This window comes from Eptatretus burgeri, chromosome 7 (assembly GCF_056783735.1).
Source record: "Eptatretus burgeri isolate ZD-2024b chromosome 7, Ebu_testis_v1, whole genome shotgun sequence".
Classification (NCBI taxonomy): Eukaryota; Metazoa; Chordata; class Myxini; order Myxiniformes; family Myxinidae; genus Eptatretus; species Eptatretus burgeri.
The window spans coordinates 13,278,384-13,303,034 of NC_140967.1; the positions used below are offsets into that span (position 1 = coordinate 13,278,384).

Genomic DNA, 24,651 nt, shown 5'->3' on the forward strand with positions numbered 1-24,651 from the left:
AAGAGCATTAAGAGAAGTTTATCATTTTGTAATGGCACAAAGGGGTATCTTAAAAAATATAAAGATTCAAATGTTTTGTTTTTAAATATTTTAGATGGGGATTATTGTGCAAAGAAAATTAAACTATTGAAGGAATTTGAGAATGAACAAATCTTTATCGGTTCAATGAGTGAGCTAAACAATATGCATTGGTTATTTGAAAAAGAGTGTCCCGAGGCTTTGATGTTTCAGATATTTCTTTTGAATCACCTTTAACAAATAATATTACTACTTTACTACTTGAACAAATCTTTATATTATTGCATTGGTTATTTGAAAAAAAGTGTCCCGAGGTTAAAAAGGGGTTGAAAGGTTAAAAAAAATATATACCTTGGGATAAAAAGGGGGTTTACTTTTTGGCGAAAAAATATGAATCGCTGAAAATCCCCCATTCATTTACATGGGGAAAAGGGAGCCAGAATCAGTATATTCACCCGACTGCCATCGCTTGGCTGCCAAGTTTCTTTATTTCAGCGTGGCTGATGCCTCTCAAAGTGAATGTTTCTGCACACAACTGGAGGCCTACTCAAAACTGGTTTGTTCGCCGGATCACATGGAAGCCATTTTGAAACTTCTCATACACATCTGGGTGTTTGCTCTCCAGTTCACTCATTTCTTGTACGTAGGGATAAGCGGACTTCTGGTAGTTGTGGTGTCCAGCTGCTGCAAATATTGGCAAGGCATCAATCAGCAACAGCTTGCAAGTGATCCTTCCAAGACCCAGTGCGATCTGCCTTGATCATTGCCCGAGCAGTGTGGAGCATTTTCTGATAATTCAGCAACAGCTTACTCGTTTTCGATTGTGCAGCAAGTTCAGATTTCTTTTTTTCAAGTTCATCAGTGATCCTCACAATTGCAGCTGATTCTTCAAGACTTTCAAGAGAGATGTTACCCGTTAGCAAAGACGAATACATTTTCTCAATCTCTTCTACTTGGAGCATGAACTCAGGATTTTCCTCCACTACAGATGCCACAATAATTCGATGTAGACACTTGCTCACCAGTAGATGGCCTCGGAATGCCCTCTGAACAGATTTTCTGGACATCATATGAACTACAGCATTTTCACCGTACACCAGTTCCAGGATGTTTTTGAGTCCTGTTACCGCCATCAACGTGCCTATTGCTCCAAGCAGATTCATGAACGTGTGAAATGTACCCAGCATAAGCATGATACCCTTCAAATGGCTATTCTCTGGTGCAGCACTGATTATCTCAGCAGCTTTCCAGTGCAGTGGTTGATCAAACGTGATCACAGGAGGGACATGGTGTCTGATGGCCATGTTGGACAGGAAGTTCAAAGTGGACAGAATGCAAGCCTTGTCGCCTGGATACACATTAATCATTGGCAAATACAGAATGGAGGATGTGCCAGGATGTGTCTGTCCTCATTGAAGGATGTGCATCATCCCCTTCCAGCCTGGTACATTCTGCTTGAAATGGAAGGATAGCTCCCACAAGATCTCAACTCTCATGTCACAGACTCGGAAATCTGGGAGGTCTCGGAACTTGATGTTGCGAAGAACATTGGTTGCAAAGCCATATTCTTTGATATCAATTTTTGACATCTGTACAATGTTCAATTCTGAAATCTTCTGCCTTGTCACAAGCTGACTTGATTTTCTACCAGGAGTCAATGCAGCTATCATGCCCATTTCATGAAAGGTACCTTTGCCATCAAGGGTGATTACGTGGTGATCTACATTGCCACCGGCAAACAACACTGATAGGTCAAATACGCCTGTTTCTTCAATTAGCAAATCAGGTGTGACACAGCTTGCCGCATTCTTTTCAAACCGCAGTACTTCACCACATGACTAGCCATACCCCATATTACACACGGTTTTCACAAGGAATTTTAGCCAATATATGTGATGGACCTGCACAGCGAGACCAATTTGGAGTGGTGCAATGACAGCCCGAGGTCTCACTGCTTGTACAATGGCTTGTACAATACTAGCCACTTTACATTGCGTGTTTTTTTTCCAACGAACAGACTATTCAACATATTTCGAAGTGTATCTGGAAAGAATGCCAGTGCAGAGTCAAGTTCAAGTTCTTCTGATTTTGGGTAGTGATCACTAACAGATGGTACACCGTTCTTGATATCACTCTTGATCAGCCTTGCTGCTGTCTCAATTATGGCCTTCTTTTGTGCTTCTTCATCTCCTTCTCGCTGTGCTTCTTTGTAGAATGACCAGAGTATGTGTGATATTTTTCCCCTGAATGTAACGATGTCATTGTAACCTAAACTGCCATTATGTAATGTTCACAAATAAATGTTTCAGTGGCACCAGGTGTTCAATGATTTTGGTTCAGATGGAAAATTTATTGATTTTTTGCACTCTTGAATTTTGCCGCCATCTTGGATTTCATGTTAAATACTGATCAGACATAAATTTTATTGACACCAGTGGATTGCCGATCCAGTAAAACCATGGACCAGAACCAACAATTATGTTGTTATCACAATTATTGAAGAAGTTATAGCTGTTTTAGTTATTTCAAAGCCCGGTGGCAGCCATCGTGAAAATTATTGGTTTAACCTATTTCCGGATGTCAGATTTTGGGAGACTTTTTTCTGTTGATCAGTATATCCAGTAGGAATGAAAACCACTGAAAAACCTTTTGTTGCAATTAGTTGTGGGTCAGGTGGTATTTTGACCTGACTCAGTAGAAACAGAAAGCATGAGCCACCTCCCATCACGAAGTAAAAAAACACTCATGTCAGAACGGCTCTACACAGAAAGGCACAACAAGGTATGTTGAGTAATGCAACAGCAAATCTGCAAAAAAAATTCAATATCCCAGTTCCAGAAAACTCATGGAAACATGAACCTGATGATTCCATCCAGTGTGAACTTAGATCAAAGCACTGCAACCTGATATCGAACTTGTGTGCAAAAAAGAAAAGATGTCATTGCTAATTGAGGTGTCACTATCCAGCGATGTTGGCCTAAATCTTTCAGAAATGTAAGAAATGACTAAATTTCAAGACCTCAAAAATAAAGTGAAAATATCTTGGAAATTGTACCAGTGATCATTGGAGTAATGAGAATGACAACGAAGAAACTTACAGACATCTTAAAAACCATCCCTGGGAATAGTACTACAAATGAACTACAGTTAAAATGGAAGGTGTCCGGGGCTCAGTGATGATCCTGAAAAGATCCTTCGGAACAAAACCCTGACAACAAGAAAACTTCACAACTCTGTCTTTGAATCCTGATTCCGTTACCGAAATGGAGGTGGAAACTTCGAGCCTTGGTATTGCGGAATGTGTACATTTGGTAGCTGGCTTTGGAGGCCAACTTCAATCTGTACTTTTCCCAAGAAAGATCATGGCTAAGAGTAGGACCCAGGAGTTTATGCTAGAGAAGTGAGGGGAGGGTGGGAATACGAGCCTCTCCCAAAAATGCAAAGATATGCTTGGTCGAGGGCTCCCCTTTTGACTCCCCATTTCCTTATCTTTCTTCCTTCTTCCTTTTGCTCTGCAGGCTCTGCTAACAAAATACATTCGTTTGGGGAAGTTGCCTCAAAAGGATGATGAAAAACTGAAAACAATGGCCTGGACAGCATTTGTTTGAGTACCACCAGTCACATTGTTTACATGGAGACCACCATGATGTAAGAGGTGGCACAACCACTACGTTCTGTTCTGTTATTATGCTTGCTTGAGCACTTTGAGGATGGTACAAACTGTTCCTTCCCAAAAAGAAATAATGGTCGACCTTTATCTAACATAACTTTAATAAAACAGTGATTGAAAAGGGAGGAGGGTTAATTAATAACTAACCTGGAGGGCACTCAGTAGTTCACATACCTCTGCCACATCATGCCTGATCCACGAGAACATATCGGGTCCAATACATTTTTGAAATATCATGCCACATATCGATTTTGGCCTTTCTCTCAATGGTGAAGAATCACCTTAAAAATTTAATAATTCTCGTATCCAGATCCGGATTCCGATCTTCACCAAAATCGAATCAATTCGTCCTTGTTACACACCCAACGTGTCCATCAAGTTTCATCTAAAGACGTCCCCAACGTTTTGAGATATCGTGCTATATATTAGTTTCGTCCTCTCTCTGAATGGTGAAGAATTGATTTAAAAATTAAGAGATCCGGATCCGCATTCAGATCTTCATAAAAATCTCATCAGTTCATCCTTGTTACACACCCAACGTGTCCACCAAATGCCATCCGAATGCATGCACGACTTTTTGAGATATCCTGCACACAAACAAACAAACAAACAAATAGAGAAAGGGAGAGAGAGGGGTGGTGGTAGTATGGCAGCTTAGTTGCCAGGGCAGCTATCATTTCTTGAAGCGCGACTGTGTCGCTGATGCAGTGCCCCTCGACCAGGACACACACTGGAATTGGTACTCATTTCGCCAACCTCAGATGGATGACAGGCTGAGGCAACCACACCTGGTATTAATTCAGCGGCCGACAGGGCTTGAACTCAGGACCCTATGATCCCAAGCCACCACCCGAACCACTGAGCCAACACCAGGCTGAGAGAGAGGGATGAAAACATAAGCTCCTTCGGTTGTCGAGGTAAAGATGTGACATTGTGTTCAATATATTTGAAATGTTTAATAGCAGATGTAAAATGGAAGTAGTTGCTTTTACAATGCACACTCATCTCTCAATCCAGATAACCAGCCTGGGTTTGAATCCTGACCCAGCTATAAACTGTCGTCCCGGTGTTTCACAAGCAGGGTGTTTCATCAAGGTGTGTGTTCTCCTTCAGATGGGATGGATGTAAAAACTGGAGTCCCTTTTGTCAGCAGTCATTGTTGGATGTGAAGGATCCCATTCTGTCCTTAACAAAGTGTAGCCGAGCTATCGCCAGCATCATGAACAAATTACAATTTCCTTCCCGAAACTACAGAGGGCATCTCATCAACCGCACAGCCGCACATTCAGCCAATGATGCTACCCCGCAACGAAGGAAGTGTTTTTACAGAAACAAGTGGACTTTGGAAACGGATACTTTTTTGTTGAAATACGTCTTATTGGAAATATAAAATAAGCCCTTTAATTTCAAACCTGCAACATCCTGTATGTGTTAACATAAGAAATGTAACTATTAGTCTTTGTCTTTAGGGACTCCGACATGAGTCGCTGTGGAAGTCCAAGGGGTCCAGGCCGAGGACCACAAATCTTCTTGGAAGCTCTCAACACCTCTGCCTCGTTGTATGTTCAATGTTTAAATGCTGAGTCTGTGTTCCAAACTGTTCCTCCCCACATGCTCAGTCAGCACGCTGGGGTGGTATTTACCATCACCACTATGAGATAGCTCCACCTGACTTAGACCCCTCGTTCCACCTTATTCTCCTCCCCGTTGTGCAGGAGCAGAACTCCCGTGCACCTTCATATATAAGGATGAACACGTTGGAGAATCTATGTCTCGATGCACGGAGCGATTCGACTCGGTGGAAATCAACGACGGAATTTGGTCCGGATTCTGTTTCCACTTTCTACAAAACCACTTTGGGTTTAACAGCTTCGGTTGGACCACGTACAGGCATGTATACATACACACACACACACACACACACACACACACACACACAGACACACACACACACACACACAGACACACACACATACACACACACACACACACACACACACACACTCACGTAGACACACATACATTCACACACATACACACATACATTCACACATGCATTCACACACACACACACACACACACACACACACACACACACACACACACACACACACACACACACACACACACACACACACACATGCATTCACACACATATGTATGGTGTTTGCTTAATGTTCGGGTGATGGGCTTGGGATCGGAGCATCCTGAGTTCAAATCCCACTGCCTGTTGAATTAATACCAGTTGGGGTTGACTCTGCCTGTGATCCTTCCGAGGGGGGGCCAAATGAGTACCAGCATGTGGTATCCTGTGTCGGAGTGGTGACCCATCCAGGATTGCACCCAGTAGCCAAGGAGACTGCTTCGGCAGCACCAACGCCCTGTACAGAGTATGGTCCCAATGGATGGATACACACACACACACATACACACATACACACATACACACATACACACATACACACATACACACATGTGACGGAGGTGGATAGTTAAGACCTGGTAGGTCTCCATTTAGGGACGGAGTGAATATATTGTGGGCCCATGGGTAAAAAGGGTCTTCGGATCCCTGAGTTCAAAACTTTTGAATGAGATTGAATGTGAAATAACGTTTTCTTCAACAAGCATTTGTGCATAAATATGCGGAATAAGAAGGAGACCGTGAATGAAAAATAAAATGCAATGTATGTCCTGGACAAGGAAGATACAAACCCCGTGCTTCGTCATGCATATTTATGGGAAATAACCATTATCTGTAAAGTTTGAAACTATAGCAACAACAAGGGTAAATGTTTGTTTGAAGCAGGTGAAATGTTTAATTTTATTTATTTGTTTAATTTTTGAACACTAGTTCAGGCCCGTAGGTGCGTGCCTGTAGGTGCAGCCTCTCTCTCTCTCTCTCTCTCTCTCTCTCTCTCTCTCTCTCTCTCTCTCTCTCTCTCTCTCTCTCTCTCTCTCTCTCTCTCTCTCTCTCTCTCTCTCTCTCTCTCTCTCTCTCTCTCTCTCTCTCTCTCTCTCTCTCTCTCTCTCTCTCTCTCTCTCTCTCTCTCTCTCTCTCTCTCTCTCTCTCTCTCTCTCTCTCTCTCTCTCTCTCTCTCTCTCTCTCTCTCTCTCTCTCACCTCAAAAAGGCACATCCGCGGATCCCCAGCAATATTCCTGGCAAGTTTCAATCGTGCAAAAGAAATAATAAAAAATAAAGAAAGAAATAAACAAACATTAATTGTGACGTCATTTGTGACGTCATAGCACTGTGTCCTGTCATTGGTCGACAGATAAATGGCCGTAACTTGGGAACCGCTCGTCCGATTAATTTCAAACCTTGAAAAGCACATCAGCAGGGCCCCGGCAATATCCCTGGCAAGTTTCAATCAGATCGGACCGTCGATTGTGCAAAAAAAAAAAAGAATAAATAAATAAACATTAATTGTGACGTTATTCGTAATGTCATAGCACCGTGTCTTGTCATTGGTCGACAGATAAATGGCCGTAACTTGGGAACCGCTCGTCCAATCGATATCAAACCTCGAAAAGGCACATCCGCGGGACCCCGGCAATATTCCTGGCAAGTTTCAATCAGATTGGATCGGCGGTCGTCGAGAAACGGCGGTCGCAGACAGACAGACAGACAGACAGACACACAGAGATTGCTGGAATTATAGAGAGATGGGCCGTGTGATGGCCAGGACTCTCAGTCCGTCCCCGAATGCCCAACTGCTCAGTCAACCCAAGTCTGTTCCATGCCCTGAAACACACCCACTTGGAGAGAGACGGCAGTCAATAACAGCAACTTGCATGAACACACACACATACGATGTAAATGTATATATATATATATATATATATATATATATATATATATATATATATATATATATATATATATTTAGGTAGTCGATCTCGTCGAAAAAAGAAAAAGAAAAAGAAAACTTTTTTTTGATTTGTTCTACCCTTATTATCAGAATTTAAAATGGCGATTTCAGTTAATACAATGGTGATTTTGATGAAACTTGGTTGATGGGTTCATACTATGACCTAGTTGTGTGCAAATGAGAACCGTTGCTATGGAAACCACCGTTGCCTAGCAACGGGACTTTGAAATTTTTGAAAAATCAAAAAATATATATTTTTTCGAAAATTAAAAATCGGCCCATGAGCGACTGTGGGCAGTACATTCAGCCATATTGTCAAAAATTTCCAGCCGGATCCTATGAAAACTGTCTGAGAGGATAGACTTTGAATGAACCCTGGTCGAAAACAATAAAAAACGAAGTTCGTTATATCTCAGAGACTATGAGTCAGATATACATGAAACTGGTATGGTAGGTTCATGGTATGTCCTAGTTATGTGTGAGAAAGAACCGTTGCTATGGACCACTCCGATGTCTCGCAATGGCCGAAAAACCTCTAAATGTGGGGGTATTTTAACGAAAAAACAATCTGCAGCATTAACCCTTGAAGCTAGAATCATGAATTTTCTTGTGCTTAATCATCAGGTCATTCCCCATCGAACGGGCCCATCGCATCAGGTTCTATTGGGTAGTCGACGACCCATGTCCGCCTACCGGCTTGTCTGTGTGTCTGTCTGTCTGTGACTCTCTCCAGAGCATAGCTCCGTGAGGTTTGATGCGATCTTGACGAAACTTGGACACAAGCTAGACAACATGGTCTAGTTGTTTATTTTTGGATGAGGGCATCCCACGCCCCTTGTGGGCAGAGCCACGCCCACTTGAACTATTTTTTTTTCTCAATTTTTTTCTCGCAATTTCATTTCCTCGAAGCTGTGCGTAATGTCCACAAGTCCAACATATAAAAAATCCGATTTGATTTGGTAAATTTTGACGGAAGAGATAGGTTTTTATGGTAGGGCTTCCTCAAAAGCTTCCACTAACTCAATTGTACCTATCATGGCATTGTTCAATAATGCCAGCGAACCATCATCGCGTCCCGGCTTGTCTTTCTTTTCTTTTTTCCTTATTCATGGTCACATTTTTTAAGTTGCAAACTCCAAACTCAGGGTACAAACACAACTACGTGTGGGCAGTAACATAGGCGATGTGTAAGTGGCCTCACACTTTTTTTTTCAAGACGGATCAATTACCATTTTATTTCTTGTTTGTTTTGACTTCTCTTACAGTGCACACTGAACACTAATTTTGTGTTGAAATTATAGCTGTTACATTCTTGCTCATGTCTTTTGGTAAGGGATTTTGTCCACATTCCTTTTCCACCTCGGAAAATAAATGGGAACCTGAGAGGTGTGAAAGCCTTCGGGCAGAAGGACTTTTACCTCGCCCACCTGAGCAACCAAGGAATGCTTCCCAGGGGCCAGAGTTGGTGCACAACTTTGTGCAGGCCTGAAATGTACCACGACACCCTGTGCTCAATGACCAGGGTACATAGTGTAAAGTTGAGAGATTGTCTGTTGTTGTATTTAAGAGTAGAAACCTCAAACCTCTGCCTTTTAAAGACATTTTTGCAAATTTGGGCTTTCAAATAATGTGCTCCTGTGCATTTTCACACTCATTTTCATAATTAAGACAGAGTGTGTGTGACACCGCTTCCTTGGGTGACAAATTTGAGTGCTTGCTGCATTTTCACAAAGGAGTGAAGCAATCAATTAGAGGGGGTGATTGAGGGGTTATTCGACTCCGACAGTGGAACCTCTTGCACGTTGTCTTTAGATATGACTTTCCAGTGCATTCACATACTTATATTACACATGTTTACGATTGATGGCGTAGGTGAGGTCAAACTCTGGGGTGGGGGGGGAGTGAGGGTAGGTGGGGAGCAAACCCGTCCAGGCAGCAAAGTGAATGAGCAGGTGGTCAGCTGTTACAGGGGTGATTCCCCTCTCCTCCCCACACCAGTGACTTTTTATAAGCATGTTTTTCAAATGCCGTTTAGTACATTTCAATACACATTAAAAACCAGTGATCCCAAACAAAATGATGCAATGAGAAATCTTCCTCCCGAGGCTTATCGTGAGTGATCCCCGCAACTTACCCATGGCTTGTGATGTGGATTTTTTTAAACCCACCTTGTTGCTATCATTGTCCTCCTGAAGGATTCTAACTGGCCTATTGTGGAATCCTATTTGACTTCAGACAGAGTTTAACGCTTGTCCGATTTGATTATAAAATCCTACAAAAACCCTATCGACACTGATAAAACTGATGTCCACACAAGTCTTTCCTTGTGAAACAATTTATTTTCTAATTATACACCATACACTTCTCACCCTTGTACAATGAACTTAAGAATCCCATTTGATTGCAATATTATTTGGTTCTATTTCATTTATTCTTACTTGAGTTAACAGTTAGACCAACCCGATTCAATTCACTTCTACATTTCATCAGAGAGTTTTATTCTAACTTGGTACTTGGTCAGTTCCAAGGAGCAAAAGCCACTGAGAAACTATACTTCCTCACGTGCTCATACTGAAAACAATTTTATATTTCAAAGCATTTTATACTTTCGTGAGAGAGAGTTTGGGGGATATTTACCCAGACTGTAGACGTTTCCTTTAGACGAAAAGCCACTTCGTACATTTCGAAGCAAAGGTTCATTTATCAGCTCGGTCACTCTGCTCCAGAACAACACATTTCTTATCATTTAGGGCAAAAGTCTTTTGGCCAGAAATGACAGCCAATTCAACTTGCAGCATAAAAGTTACATTTCTGAAACTCCATTTGTTGCAATTTAAAATACATTCATATAAATTTTTCCCCCACACTTGCAATCCAATAAAGGCCATTATTTTTTTTTCCGCAGCACCATATGACCATGATATTCAACATGACAGAGTGTACATAAAGAAAATGTATCCCCATCAAAAATCTCTCCATAAAACTCAACATCATGAAAATCGGAGGAAAATTATTCATGTTAGGATCAAAAAAGTGGACCTTGACCGTTAGGAATATTTTTAAGGTCATGACTCAATTATAGACAGCTTTTTTTACTAAAATTCGACCAAGATGCATCCGATCAGACCAAAATTTCCCCCGAGAGTCTCGACAGCCAAGCTTAATAACGGCAGTCTAAAAAAAGAAAACACATTTTTTAATTTTGATTTTTTCAATTTTTTTTTGTCATCACTCAATTTTACAATGCGGAATCTCAAAGATCATTTGGCCTTCCAAGATGTTCTTGCATCACAGTGACCTGCACTGAAGTTGTGCATTGGACATTTCATTGGTGTCCTTGACTTACTTTTTTTGGGATTGTGACCTTATTAACAAAAGCATAACAAATAATTTTCCTCTGATTTTCATGATGTTGAGTTTTATGGATATGTTGGAGATGGGGAGACATTTTCTTCATTTACACTCTTATCCCTTAATGCTGAAGGGCAAGGTGTCCAAAAATATGGCTGTCGGTTGATCATGGGCCAATGGTAAGTCGCGGCCGATCGCCAAGGGTGAGCCCCCACAGTCGGTGAGAGGCTTACTCTTTGTGATCGCTTTGTGATCGCAAACATAGTTGTTATTGTTTTTCCAAGTTCCCATTGGCCATCTTCCCCATACATGTTATTCATTCGTTTTTGTCCATTTTATCATTTTTCATTTCTATTGTCAGTCTGGAGATGTTTCCCCAGGTCAAGTCAGGTAGGAGAGCATGCGCCGGAGCAGCGCATCGCTGTGTCCACTTTCTGCCGGAACTACAGGTGTTTCCAACAGGCCATTCCCCAGGTAGTTGCCTGACCCATCCCATTCTCCTTGAGATGCTGATCAACCTGCTGCAACGAGGCACGTGGTCGGCCCATTGGCCTCCTCCACTCATGAGGCTCCCTTGCTGAGAGAATCTGCTGAGCAGGATCAGCATCAGGAAACTGAGCCAGGTGTCCATGCAGCCGCAGCTGACGCTCATGGACTCTGCAGACAACAAATCTCAGAGCACCATCCAAGATGTCATAGAAAGCCTGGATCTTAATTTTGACCTCGGAAACCCGTAATCCCAGTGGCTCTGACTCCTCATTCATCACCTCAAGGGCCCCAAAAGGGTATTATCTGCGAAATCAAGGTCAGAGATCCTGACATTCCCAAACGATGCAGTGCAGCTTGATCTCTCCGACATCCTCCCCAGAATCAGGTCCACACAAGTGCTGAAAAGTGTGGGGGCCAGTACACACCCCTGAGGAACTCCAGTAACAACTGGAAATAGTCAGAGATGGTATCATCACATCTCACAGCACTCTCAGCCCCAAAGTACAGTTCAGACATGAGATTGATCTGTTTTGGTGGCACCCCACAAAGACCAAGAATCCTCCAGAGGGCATCCCAATTCAGTAAATCAAATACTTTGCAGAGATCAACATATGCTGCAAGCAGCCCCTGCCGAAACTCTCTTCTCTGCAACTCTTACCTCAAGAAGAAAATATAACGAGTAATACTTGTAATACCCATTCCTGCCAGCATGTATGCAAAGTTTGATGAAGATTGGTCCAGCCATTTTCTTTAGGCTCACCTGGAACAAAAAATTGTTTGGGTGAGGTATTAGCATCGTGCGGTGTGTCCGTCAGTCAGTATGTAAGCAATCGTATCTTCTTCTCCGAAACTAAACACACAATTTAGATGAAACTTGACCACAACCTTCGTCACCTGTGATGCAACAAAGTGTGTTCACAGCATTAAAAAATAATATCAATATCGAAGGGGATGGAAGGGGAGGTTGGTGAAAGTGGGTCCAGATTTGACCCCCCCAAAATAGGTATTTGATATCTTCTCTGAAACTGATTGTTAGATCAGGCCAGATCAGATCTGTGACTTGTTACAGGTACCAAGGAAACCTGTACTTACCTGTTTCATTGTCAGATTGTCGGCGACTAAACAGTCTCCCCCACCAGGTTTCCAAGTGAGGAGGATGTATGGATATGGACACCCAGCAGGACCAAAACAAAACCTGTCAAAGGGCAGAGGAGCTCCATGTGAGCCAACAGCCATCCATATATGGTGCCCAAATGCATCTGCGGACGTCCTCCTGCAGTGGGGAACCTTTCCTCGGAGGATAGTGGCAGGATTTGTGCTCCAGCCGCCATAAAACACTTCACATGCCAAAACACACTAAAAACACAAAGAAAACTGAAAACCCAAACTGTGGGAGTTCAACCTGTGCTGCTGATCTTCACAGGGCAACTCACCAGATGACGGGATTGGGGAAACCCTTCGGGACCCCCACTCTTTGATGATTGAAGGAAAAATATGGGGTAACCTTCCCGGTTGTGTGTGGCAGTAGTGTGTGGCAGATTGGTGCTGAGGTGTCATTCAGACGGCAGTCTGCACAGGTTAACCTGAGGTTGTCCCTTTGGGGAGGTACTTGGAATGTCCTATCCCTCAGAGAAGATGATCACCTGTCTCTGCTATCATCTGAGCTACAGTGCTTGAACATCGGTATTGCAGCACTCTCTGATGTTCAGAGACCGGATAGTGGTGAGATCATGTTGGGTGGTTACACCTACTACTGTTCTGCTCCGTCTGATGCTGATTAGACCCAAGGAGTTGCTGTGGCTGTGTCCAATAAGTTCACTCCCATGTTAATTAAGGTAACACCCGTCAACGAGCATATTAAGAGACTGAGGACTCATCATCCTTGGGTGTCATTTCCTTGGTCTCTGTTTATGCTCCGACTGAAGCGAGCGATCTTACCGTGAAGGAGGCATTCTTTGCCATGCTGGAGTCCATGGTTGATCTGTGCCCCAGATAAAATACTCTTCTAGTTTTGGGGGATGCAATGCGGGGTGCATCAGAACTGCAGGGTGCTCAGTTACTCAATATCTACCACAGGCTCGTTGTGACATCTCTGAAGTTGCAGCATAAATCCAGGAGAATTGTACCATTCCAGTCTGGGTTGGATGTTGACAAGCTCAAGAATAGGAGGGCAGCTGAGGAGTTTTCAAACACTCAAAGTGGAGATTTGGGGGGCTGGGTGCTGTGGGAAATCCTGAAGAGTTGTGGAGTGCCTTCAAGACCACCATCCTTGATGTTGCCAGCAGATGTCTTTGAATCCACTATCGGGTGAAGAGGAAATTTGTCTCCCAAGGCACAATAAATACTTTTGACACGCGTAACAGGGCCAGGCTTATGACAGAGCTGAGCTGTTCACGGAGTTGAGGTCTAAAACTGGAAGTGTGCTTCGGGTGGATAAGGAGGCCTCTGTGCAAGGAATCTGTGAGGGGGTAGAGCATCACCTGTGGACAAATGATTCTCATCCTGCTTACAGAGGAATTTGTGCATTGTGTTCCTCTAATCCCATCCCTCGGCATGCTGCTTTTAGAGCAGAGGTTGGTGGACTCTTGACAAAGGTATCCGACGTGAAGGCCTGCTGGGCCGGTTACTTTGAGTGACTGCACCAGGCTGACCCACTGGCTGATGAGTTAGATGTCAGGAGTATAACTATCCCCATTACTGACCCTTCAATAAACTGTGAACCTCCTTTGTTTGTGGAAACACAGGCTGCGGTGAACCAGTTGAAAGGCGTTAAGGCCCTTGGATCTGTGGCATCCATGCTGAACTTCTCAAGGCCAGTGGGAATGCTGTCCTGGTATCACTGCATGCAGTTCTCTGCTCTGCTTGGAGCACAGGCATCATCCCATCTGAGTGCCCCTCCCTGGAAAGGGACTTGTTTTCCCTCTCTGTAAAGGGAGAGGGTGATCGCCAAGACTGCAACAACGACCGAGGGGTGATGCTGCTCTCAGTGCCGGGCAAGGTCTTTGCTCGAATAATTATTGATGGGATTCGCCACCATCTGCTCGATCACCAGTGTCCAGAGCAGATAGGCTTCACTCCAAAGAGGTCATCAAATTACTGTATCCTTGCTCTCCGAGTCCTCACCAAATGCAGTCGAGAGTTTTGGCATGGGCTGCTTGTAGCCTCTGTTAATCTCTGCAAAGCATTCAATTCAGTGAATCAGGATGCCCTCTGGAGGATTCTCGGTTTTTGCTGGGTACCACCAAAGTTGATTGGTCTGATTTCTGAACTACACTCTGTTACTGAGAGTGCTTTGAGGTGTGGCGGTTCCATCTCTGACTTATTTTCAGTTGTTCCTGGTGTCAGCAGTGGTGTGCACTGGTCCCCACACTTTTCATTGCTTGTATGGACTGATTCTGTGGAGCAAGTCCGAGAGATAAAGCTGGGGTGCATCATTTGGGAATGTCAAGATCTCTGACCTTGATTTCGCAGATAATGCAGTCATCCTTGAAAAAACACTGGATGTCCTGGTAGGGGCCCGAGAGGCACTGAATGAGGAATCGGAGCCGCTGGGACTTCAGGTTTCCTGGGTCAAAACAATGATCCAGGTTTTCAATGACATATTGGATGCTGCCATCTTGTCTGTACCTGAAGGGTGAGGAGATTCAGAAAATGGTGAGATTCACTTACCTTGGCAGTGATATTCATGTCTCCACAGGTTGTGAGCCGGAGGTCAACAGACTTCTGGGTCAGGCCAAGGGTATCTTGGATTCAACGATATGTTGTGTGGCACTGACGGTACCTATGCAGGACGAAAGTCTGAGTCTTCAAGTCATTGGTGCTTCCGATCTTGCTCTACAGATGTGAGACTTGGACTCTGACAAAGGATCCGAGAGGAAGACTGAACTCCTTCAGCACTCTTTGAAGAATCCTTGGCTATCGCTGGTCAGTCTTTATGGCAAACAAGCAGTTGCTGAGAGAGACTCAAATGAGATTTGTTACCTGTATAATCATTGAGCGTCAGCTGCAGCTGAATGGCCATGCGACTTGATTTCCTGATGCTGATCCTGCTCACCAGATTCTCTCAGCGAGGGAGCTTTGTGAGTGGAGAAGGCCAACAGGACGACTGTGTGCCTCTTGATTGCAACAGGTTGATTGACATCTCAAGGGGATGGGGATGGGCCAGGTATCTGCCAGGGGGATTCCCAGACAGGGATCCCTGGTGTAACGACAGTAAGTGGACACGGCGACGCACTGCTCCGGCACATGCTCCCACACCAAACCTAACCTCTGAAATAAAACACACCATTTTAATGAAACTCGACCACAAACTTCATCATCCATAACGAACTGAAGTTTATTCACGTTATTAAAAAAAAATCTGGGTCAAATGGTGTGGAAGGATGGGTGTTGGACGTTACCCCCCAAAAAATAAAATAAATAAATAAATATGTATTTGCTATTTTCTCTGAAACTTCACACAATTCTGATGAAAATCGATCACAACCTTCTTCACCCATGCTGCGAAAGGTAATCGTCCTATTTTAACCAGATTTTGGGAACTTCTGAGGACCAAGGCCTCCTGATGCCTTGCAAATCTCATTAAAAAATTGCTTGTTAAGTTGGTCAATTCAAAGGTCAAACGTCATTACGATTCCAACATCGCTACTTTTCACTAATTCTCAAAGAGTATTCACACAATTTATATGTAAATTGGTAGGAATGATCACTGTATGCTGCTTTCACAAGTTTGTTCATACTATCGGTTAATTTACATATTTCATGGGTCTTCATGCCTCCAGTGGTTACCTGGTTCTTCCAGGTGGGTGTAGAGGCGTTTCCACTATTTTTTTCACTGATTTCCAGATGTACACACACATACGTCAAGTACATGCAGAGAATTGCCTTCTTTTACATAGTAGCCGAACATGAAGTAATGTTCCCCTTTTTTTTGTAATAATGAATGAAACAGATTTTAAGGAAATCAAACAAAATTTTGATGTACGAGACATTGACCAAAGTGTTTTCCACCAGAGACCGAGTGATCCTTGTGCATCGCTCATAAACTGAAGGACACGATGCTGCAATCGGAGGCTGATGTGATCTGCAGTGAAGAAGATTTGGAGATGCTCTCTTTGCTCCCACAGCTGGATGGACTCCATGTGCTGGAACTCAGTGCAGGCATCAGGTCTGTCTCTTTCTATCTTCATCTGCCTATCTCTCCTCTTGGCTTTTGTGCTTAATTAGGGATGTGGAGGGACAATGACGGGACCTCTCCTCGTTTTGTGTGTTGGATGATGTATCAACATTCTGGAATAGCAAAAGGGATGGTTAAAACCCTGACTTCCAACTCAACAGCTGGTTAGTCAGCCTGGTACAGTTGCTAAAAGTAACTGGTGCAGCGGGACTTCACTTTGGACTCCTCTGTCGAGAGCCCACCACCTTCCGCTCCAACTGCAGCACACGAAGGGATGGGCTTGGTGGAACGCAATGCACAAATTCCTCTGTAAGCAGGAGCAGAATCACTTAACCACAGTTGATGCTCTACCCCATCACAGATTCTTCACACATCGGCCTCCTTCTCCACCCTCAGTGCACGTACAGTTTTACGTCTCAACTCAACTCCCTGAACAAGCAGCTCGAGATATTTCACCCGGTGTTTCCAACCACTACACACCATATTCTGACACCCTACCGACACTCCCAATATCCTCTATCTCCCCCCCACCTTTCCTGCCCTTCACTTGAGACCAACACAGACCCACCTGTCTGTGTGCAGTGAGTCAGGAGTCAGAACCAAACAAAGCTCTTCTTATAATCTTCTCGTTCTGTCTTTGTACTTTCCCAGATGATTGTGATGATGCGCCTGTCCTCTGATGTATAGAAATATGTAAGATTGTTGTTGGGGCTTCTTAAGTGCTCAGGGTAACTTGTTTTCTCACATGTCTTTGCCTGTCTGTATTCCTTGACCAATTTTGCATTTGACAATACTTGATTGGAGTTTGACTATGGTTTGACTATTGCTTGACTAATGCTTTCAATAAATACATGCTTTGGACATTGTGACTGGAAATATATGCCTTTCTTTGGGGAACTGTTTTCAAACCTGCCCAGTTTTCCTTTTCCGTCATTGGGGTGACATCATGTGTTCATAATGAATCGATGGGAAGTTGAATTGCAGTGATTCGCTCCAGTAGGATAACAAACGTTCATCCATGGTTCACTCTGCCATGTATAAGAAGGAAATTGGTGGACGTTGAGAACATGGTTCCCGGTTGGGATAATTAAATCATTAGAATAAGGTAATGCGACAATGGGCACGGGACCCTGATAGATTTAATGACCTCAACTGGCATCCACAGTTGCTTAACAACCCTTTCGGGCTATGGAGTTATCCGTGGCTTCCGGTTTTAGGGACAATGGTCAAGCGGCGGGTCCGACCATAACCCCGCGTGCACTTCAACACACTCACTCCGGAAACCCGTTATAGTATTATTATTGCAACAACTTGATGATCCTCTGATGTCCCAATCTCTGAGATGTGATCCATGTCTTTGAATAACATTTTTCGATGAAGCACTTAATTGTGTTCATTCATCAGTCCCTTTGCAGGAAAGATTGCAGATTCTGCAACCCATGTTACAACAGTGGATTGTGTGAAGAAGGTTTTGGAAAACATACTTCCAGAGAAAAAGAGTGTGCAGAATGTGGAGCATTTACAGGCTGATGTAACCAAACTGGACTTCCCGAAGGCCACGTCAGTATTACGATTGTCTGCACAATGCCCTTTCAATGTAGATTTACATTTTGATTTATTATATGGGGCAGTCTACATGTTATTTGCGCAAAAGAGAGATTAAACTTTGCTCTGAAAGGAAATGAGGGAACGAAAGAAGTTCATGTCACTTTAAAACACTAATCTATTTTCTCCATGAAAACAAATAACTTGGCTCTTTTTACAGTTACTATTTTGGTCTGACAAACAAATTGTCTTGTAATTACATTTGAATCAGTTATCAATTTGAGGTTGTGTCATGGGACTAGTGTGTATCTTCAATGAATTCAGGGTTGTTTTTACTTCATCTGAATGTGTTAAATAAAAAGTAGAACGGCACTCGGGAGAGTGCATACATCATTCCCCCACCAGGCTGAACAATTTACGTTTTGTATCCACTGATAGGCTGGATCTGAATAAAGACCTGAACCAAAATCTAATCGGCTTGTTCTTGTCACCAAGCCAAATTGTCCACAAGTTTTTTGAGATATCATGATGTGTATGTGTGTGTGTGTGTATATATATATTGTTGTTGTTGTTGTTGTTGTTGTTGTTGTTGTTGTTGTTGTTGTTGTTGTTTGACTTTCGGCTGCTCCCGTTAGGGGTCGACACAGCGGATCATCCGTTATGATCCGCATACTGATTTGGCACAGGTTTTATGCCGGATGCCCTTCCTGACACAACCCTGGTCACGTCTTTCGACACAGGGATAAGGATTGGGTTTCGCCATGATTCCGGGCTGCCCTCCACCCTCTCATAGCGCGTATACCAGGTCATCAAGCGATCCTCCAACCCAAGCCTCCGAGTAGCCGGATTACAGGCGCACGCCACTACATATCTACATAAATATATCTATATATATATATATATATATATATATATATATATATATATATATATATATATATATATATACACATACACATGTATATATATATATATATATATATATATATATATATATATATATATATATATATATATATATATATATATATATACATATATATATATACATATATATATACATACATATATATACATATATATATATATATATACATATATATACATATATATATATATATATATATATATATATATATATATATATATATATATATATATATATATATATATATTGTTGCGGATTCGCGCCCGCCGGCATGCGAACGGCCACGTAACTCGAATCGCGGCACGTCGCCCACCGGACGGCCAATCCCGTCGTGACCATCTCGGACTAACGCCGGGAACTAGTCACGGGTGGACCTTTCGGCCTCACCACGATCGTGCCAATCGGCCCCCCGCGTGGGATAGGGTTGCTCGCCAAATTCGGCCTACCTAAGTACCCACACGGAGGGTAGACCGGGCGATCGCACCTCGCCGCAGGTCGACTTCGGACACGGGCCACTTTAAGCGACCCGTTCCGTACTATCGGGATAACCGAGCGGTGTTATCGTCGGCCTCGACGGTTCGATTAATTATCGGGCGTTTTAGCCCACGACCAACCCTTTACGTGAAGTAAGATGGAGATTCAATGAAGGAAAAGACGAAGCGAAACGGGAAAACAGTTCAACATAAAGCACATTTATTTCGCGATGAACGGAAAGCACACATATACAATTACACCAAAAGCAAATGTAAAAGAAGAAGAAGAAACACACAATAATGCACAAAAAGCAAATGTAAAAGCAAAAGACAATGCAGAGCTAACCGACTACCGAGCACACGGCAACACTTATACAGTTTTACTTCACAGACGGCGCTGACAACACATATACCCAAAGCAAAAGAAAAAGGGACCACCCTCCACTATGAGGGGGGGGGGGTAGACGGCCTGGGGCCGAGACCACGTCGAGCCTACCCGTCTGGTGATGAGCCGCAAAATGGCGCTGGCGCCCCGACTCCGCGGGCCTCGCTGGGACTGCCTGGTATGGGGTGGGAACGGGGCCCCCTTCTCGCACTATCTCAGCGCGGGGGGAAACAGGAGGGGGTTGTTGATGCTCGGGGGAAGGAGGATATCTCCCTGTCTCGGGTCCCGCGACGAGCGTCTCCACCACGACCTCGGTCGCGTTGCCGGCCTCTCCCCTCCGCAGCTCCCTGACTCTGACACGAGCACCCCCTCGACCGCCTTCGCCGCCGCCACCTCTCCAACTCTCCACAGCTCCGTCCAACTGCCTTCTCCGACTCCTCTCTTGTCTGGCTCTTCCCAACTCCACCGACTCCCAAACTGCCCTGCTTCTTTTTCCCAACTCCACCGACTGACTGGCTCCCCATTGGACAGAAGAAAAGTGGGTGTGAATGCTTTTTGATCCGCGAATCTGCATATAGCGACCACACTCCGACGCACCTGGAGGCGGGGCCAAATCGCCCCACGCTCGCCGATAGGACGGAACAGAAGTGGGCGTGAGTCGTTTTTGATCCGTTTTCTTCGGAAAGGCTGTGCCTCTGCACCCGCTGCTCGGTGCGCGCCCTGCACGAGTCCAGTATCGGTGCCCACAAGCGGCGCGGGAATGACGGTGATGCGATGGTTGCGAGGGCGAGTTGTGACGGTAAAGGTCGTGGCTGTGGTTGTGAACCGGCGTTGCGGATGGTGGTTGTTGTGTGATGGCTGTTGAGACATGGTTGGTGGTGGTAGTAATGGCGGCTGGTCCAAAATAAAGATAGTAAAAGAAAAACGGCTATCTAGAGGGGTCGCAGCCCGAATGAATGACATTTATTCCCTCGAAACAACGGGTTTGGGCCTAACTACACATATACTTACAGAGATATCTCACCTAAGGGACCTGAATGGTGGTTTGCGAATTTCGTCAACCACAACACTACCCCCTCCCCTTTTTACAGACTCGTCCCGAGTCGTCAAATTTTTGTGTGCCATCATGTGTAGTTTTCCCCGAGTACATTTTACCTACGGATCCCTGAGTGCGACATTCATGGTATTCGTGTCCCCAAAATAAATAACCTGAGGGCTGAGTAACTACCTAAACAAACTCACTCACACGGACGACTTAAATAAAATTGCCGGCGCTAGGACAGACATGGCGGGGGCACACTCATATTTACAGTACATCTTAACCTTAACTTACAAATTTTACACTAAACCATGGCCCAGGATCAATGAACTCTGCAAAAAGAAAGCAGTTAGCAGGGAGCCAGGCTGCTCGCATGCAGTCTCTGACTCAAACAATGCAGGTGACAGGGAACGTGGCCGGCTGCTCACACGCAGTCCAAGGCCTTCCCTTTTGAACTGAACGCAGTGAACCACAACGGTGCATGGGCTGCACAAACGCAGTCTCCGTGCCAGCTCAAGTGGCACACGCAATGAACACAACGAATGGATGGATGAATGGTTTGAACTGAACGCAGTGAACCACAACGGTGCATGGGCTGCACAAACGCAGTCTCCGTGCCAGCTCAAGTGGCACACGCAATGAACACAACGAATGGATGGATGAATGGATAGACGCAAACACGGTGCACGGGCCGCCACTGCAGGCCCGTGTTGTAGCTGCCAACAGGGCAGTTCTTGCAGCTTGCAAACTGTTGCTTTTACGATGATCCCGGCGCGCATGGAAATGAACAGGGGGGGGCAAAGCAAAATTGAACGGGGCTGGTGAACGTGGGCAGTGGGCATGGCATGGCATGGCAAAGGCAGCAGGCAAACACAGCCTGCAGAACCAGGCCGTTGCAGGCAAACACAGCCGGCAGATGAACTGGCCGGCACAGGCCTTGAAGTACCACAGCTGCAGATGATCCGGCCGGCACAGGCCTTGCAGCAACACAACAGCTGCCGATGAAGTGGGCCGGCACAGGCCTTGAAGAAAAACAGCCAGCCGGCAGATGAAGTGGGCCGGCACAGGCCTTACAGCAACACAGCCAGCAGATGAAGCTGGCCAGCCTTTGCCGTTCAGTGGGGGTTGGTGGAGGGAGTGCGGTGGTGCTGGCCACTCGGAAGGCGGGCTCGGACCTACCCTACGGTCTCCCTCCCAACCTATCGCTTTTGCCTGTCACTGTCTATACCCACTCCCTTAATTTGTCAAACCCCAATTTAGCCCCAACTTATTTTTTTATTTTTACTTCCCCACTATAAATCGTCCCCTAACCCCCTGTACTGTCCTTGTTCGGCTAACCTATCCTGTCACCTTGCCTACTCCCAACCCCTACGTTCCCTTCCCGGAGGGGAACAAGGGAGAGCTAGCGTCCTGTGCCGAGGCCCAACGAAGCCTCAGGATGGCCTCCCCAGAGTTCAGCGATCTATAACCAAAGTGGGTCCAGCGGCCCACAACGACAGCGAGGGGATGGATGGTGCGGAGGGGTACATCTCCTAATCTACCCTAACCATTTAACTGTTAAACTACCCCGGGGCTTTCAACAAGCGCCTCTCGCTTAAACTATTGGTTCTAACAACCCAGATTCCCGTTGCCTGTGTTGGTGTCCTCACAATTTCGGGCCTCGCCCCCCAATTTTCTCTCCGTGCCCTCACACGGTCTCATGGCTGGGACACGTGGCTCCCTTTGGCAGGCACGACCCTCTGCCGATTCTCCGACGATGGCACCCCCGGGCACTACACTGCCTCCGAGCTTACCAGCTCCCTAAGCACCGGGGAGTGCCCCCCATGGCACCTCCCCTGAAACGCACACGTGGCAGGCTGGCTTCCCGGGCCCCTTTCCGAGGGTCACCCGTGCCCACAACACTGCCCACGCGGCTAATGGCGCCCCGGGCCCCCGCACCAAGCAGGCGCACCCGTGCCCACTAAGCTATCCCGGCCCCCCATGGGCCCTTGGCCTACCACGGCCGACTAGCCTGGTGCCCGGGGTACCCACTCAGCGATACTCACTTTTCGCAGCCACGCTCCCAGCCCGTCAACAGGGCTCCTGAACCCCTCCAAACGGGTTTCGAGCCTACACTCCCACCAACAACAAAACGACCTCCATTTTTCAATTTTACTAACCCCCCTGACTCACTCTACACTGACCCCGGGGTCCCTTGGGCGGGAGTCACTCCTCCCCCCAATCACTCATCGCACCATGCATTCCCCATTCGCTCCACTCACACAGACCCGCTGGCCTCACTCACTCACCAAGCACATGCTTCCACTTCACTCACCAACAACTCTTCAACACACTCACCGCTGAACTCTGCCATCCTTCTAACTACATCCCCTAACTAACTCGTGCTCCCACGTCGTCCCTTAAACTATAGCACGTCCCATTTAACCTACGTAGCGAAGCTACGTCCCCACTACACATCCAAAGTCTGTCTCTGTCTCCAAAATAATCCCATACTCCATTTTCCCAACCTAAATCTGACTACAATCCCTCTAACTAATCCATTCCACAGACTCCATGAGGACTTACCCCTGCCCCATGAAGTCGGTCTAACTAAGCTAACCCTTCCCCCTAACTAGTTTCCATCCTGTGCCCTGGCAAGGGGGTCTTCCACCCCTTGCCCAGGAATCCTGTGCACCCGAAAGTGAGGCTTGCTGTTCTTTTTTTTTTCTTTTTTTTTCTAATTGCGCAGCACCAGCGCGGTAACTCACAGCTCGCGCACTTTGCACCTGCCCGTGACGTCATGCAGCTGAACGTGTACCTCGTCCCTCCTTGGACGGTACCATCCGGCAGGGATACCCCTCCTGCGGGATTCCAACCCCGCGTGCAGCCATGACGTCACCGTGCGCATAAAAAAAACACAAGCCCCACGTCTCGAGGGGTTCCCCACGCGAACACATGTGCTTTGCCCGTTGGAGCTTAACACACACGATCGCGTGGAGAACCCGTCCGGTCCAAATCCATTTACCTGCCTAAACTTTGTCCGTCCGCGGGATCGGCAAATCCACCGCTGGCGTTTCCGGACCGTTTCCGGACCGGGACTTCACTCTCGCAAGCGAGCACGTGGGGGCCTCGTGCATTGCACAGCACGGACCTCGTGCTCGCTGCTGGGTGAGCCCGGCATGGTCCCCGAAACAACTACAGCCGCTACTCGGCTTTCTTTCTTCTGTCGCCGTCGTCGTCGCCATTCGACACACGCACTCCCACGTGTTACGACGCCAACACACCTCACCATTAAACTCACACCGGGAGACGCGGCTGCATGTTCACACATGCCGACCGACATCTCCCTTACACACAACGACCTTGCACACGCTGTCTCTCTCACACTCGGCCGCTCACTCACACATGCAATTTCCCTTGCACATGTGGCTCCACTCACTCGCGGCCTTTCACTCACTCGTGCCATTTCCCTCACACAAACCATACCACTCACACACGCGGGGGCACTCGCTTGTGGTGCCTCACTCATACACCGTTCCTCACTCACACACGCGGGGGCACTCATCCGCGGTGCCTCATCCACACACGGCGTGCTGGGAAGCACGCCCTTCTGCACACTTACCACCACACCACTCACACACGGGGTCTTTGTCACCCACCCGGTGGCTCTCACACACGCCCTTGGACCCGCGCTATGCGTGCGTTGCAGCACGCATTTCGCCACACTC

The 24,651-nt window shown here is 45.8% G+C and overlaps 1 protein-coding gene across 2 annotated transcripts in view; it reads left to right on the forward strand.

The window, feature by feature from the left end:
• The first annotated feature begins 5,157 nt into the window (after nt 1-5,157).
• The window catches only part of LOC147022703 (uncharacterized), a 156,279-nt gene continuing 136,785 nt past the window's right edge, over nt 5,158-24,651 (forward strand). Inside the window, exons 1-4 of one of the 2 annotated variants that reach the window (XM_085887484.1) lie at nt 5,158-5,247; nt 5,404-5,578; nt 16,412-16,565; nt 17,979-18,134. In XM_085887484.1, the coding sequence (XP_085743610.1) occupies nt 16,456-16,565; nt 17,979-18,134 (266 nt within the window). In that variant the 5' untranslated portion in view covers nt 5,158-5,247; nt 5,404-5,578; nt 16,412-16,455. The remainder of the gene's footprint in view (nt 5,248-5,403; nt 5,579-16,411; nt 16,566-17,978; nt 18,135-24,651) is intronic. The other variant, XM_085887485.1, reaches the window with a different exon arrangement.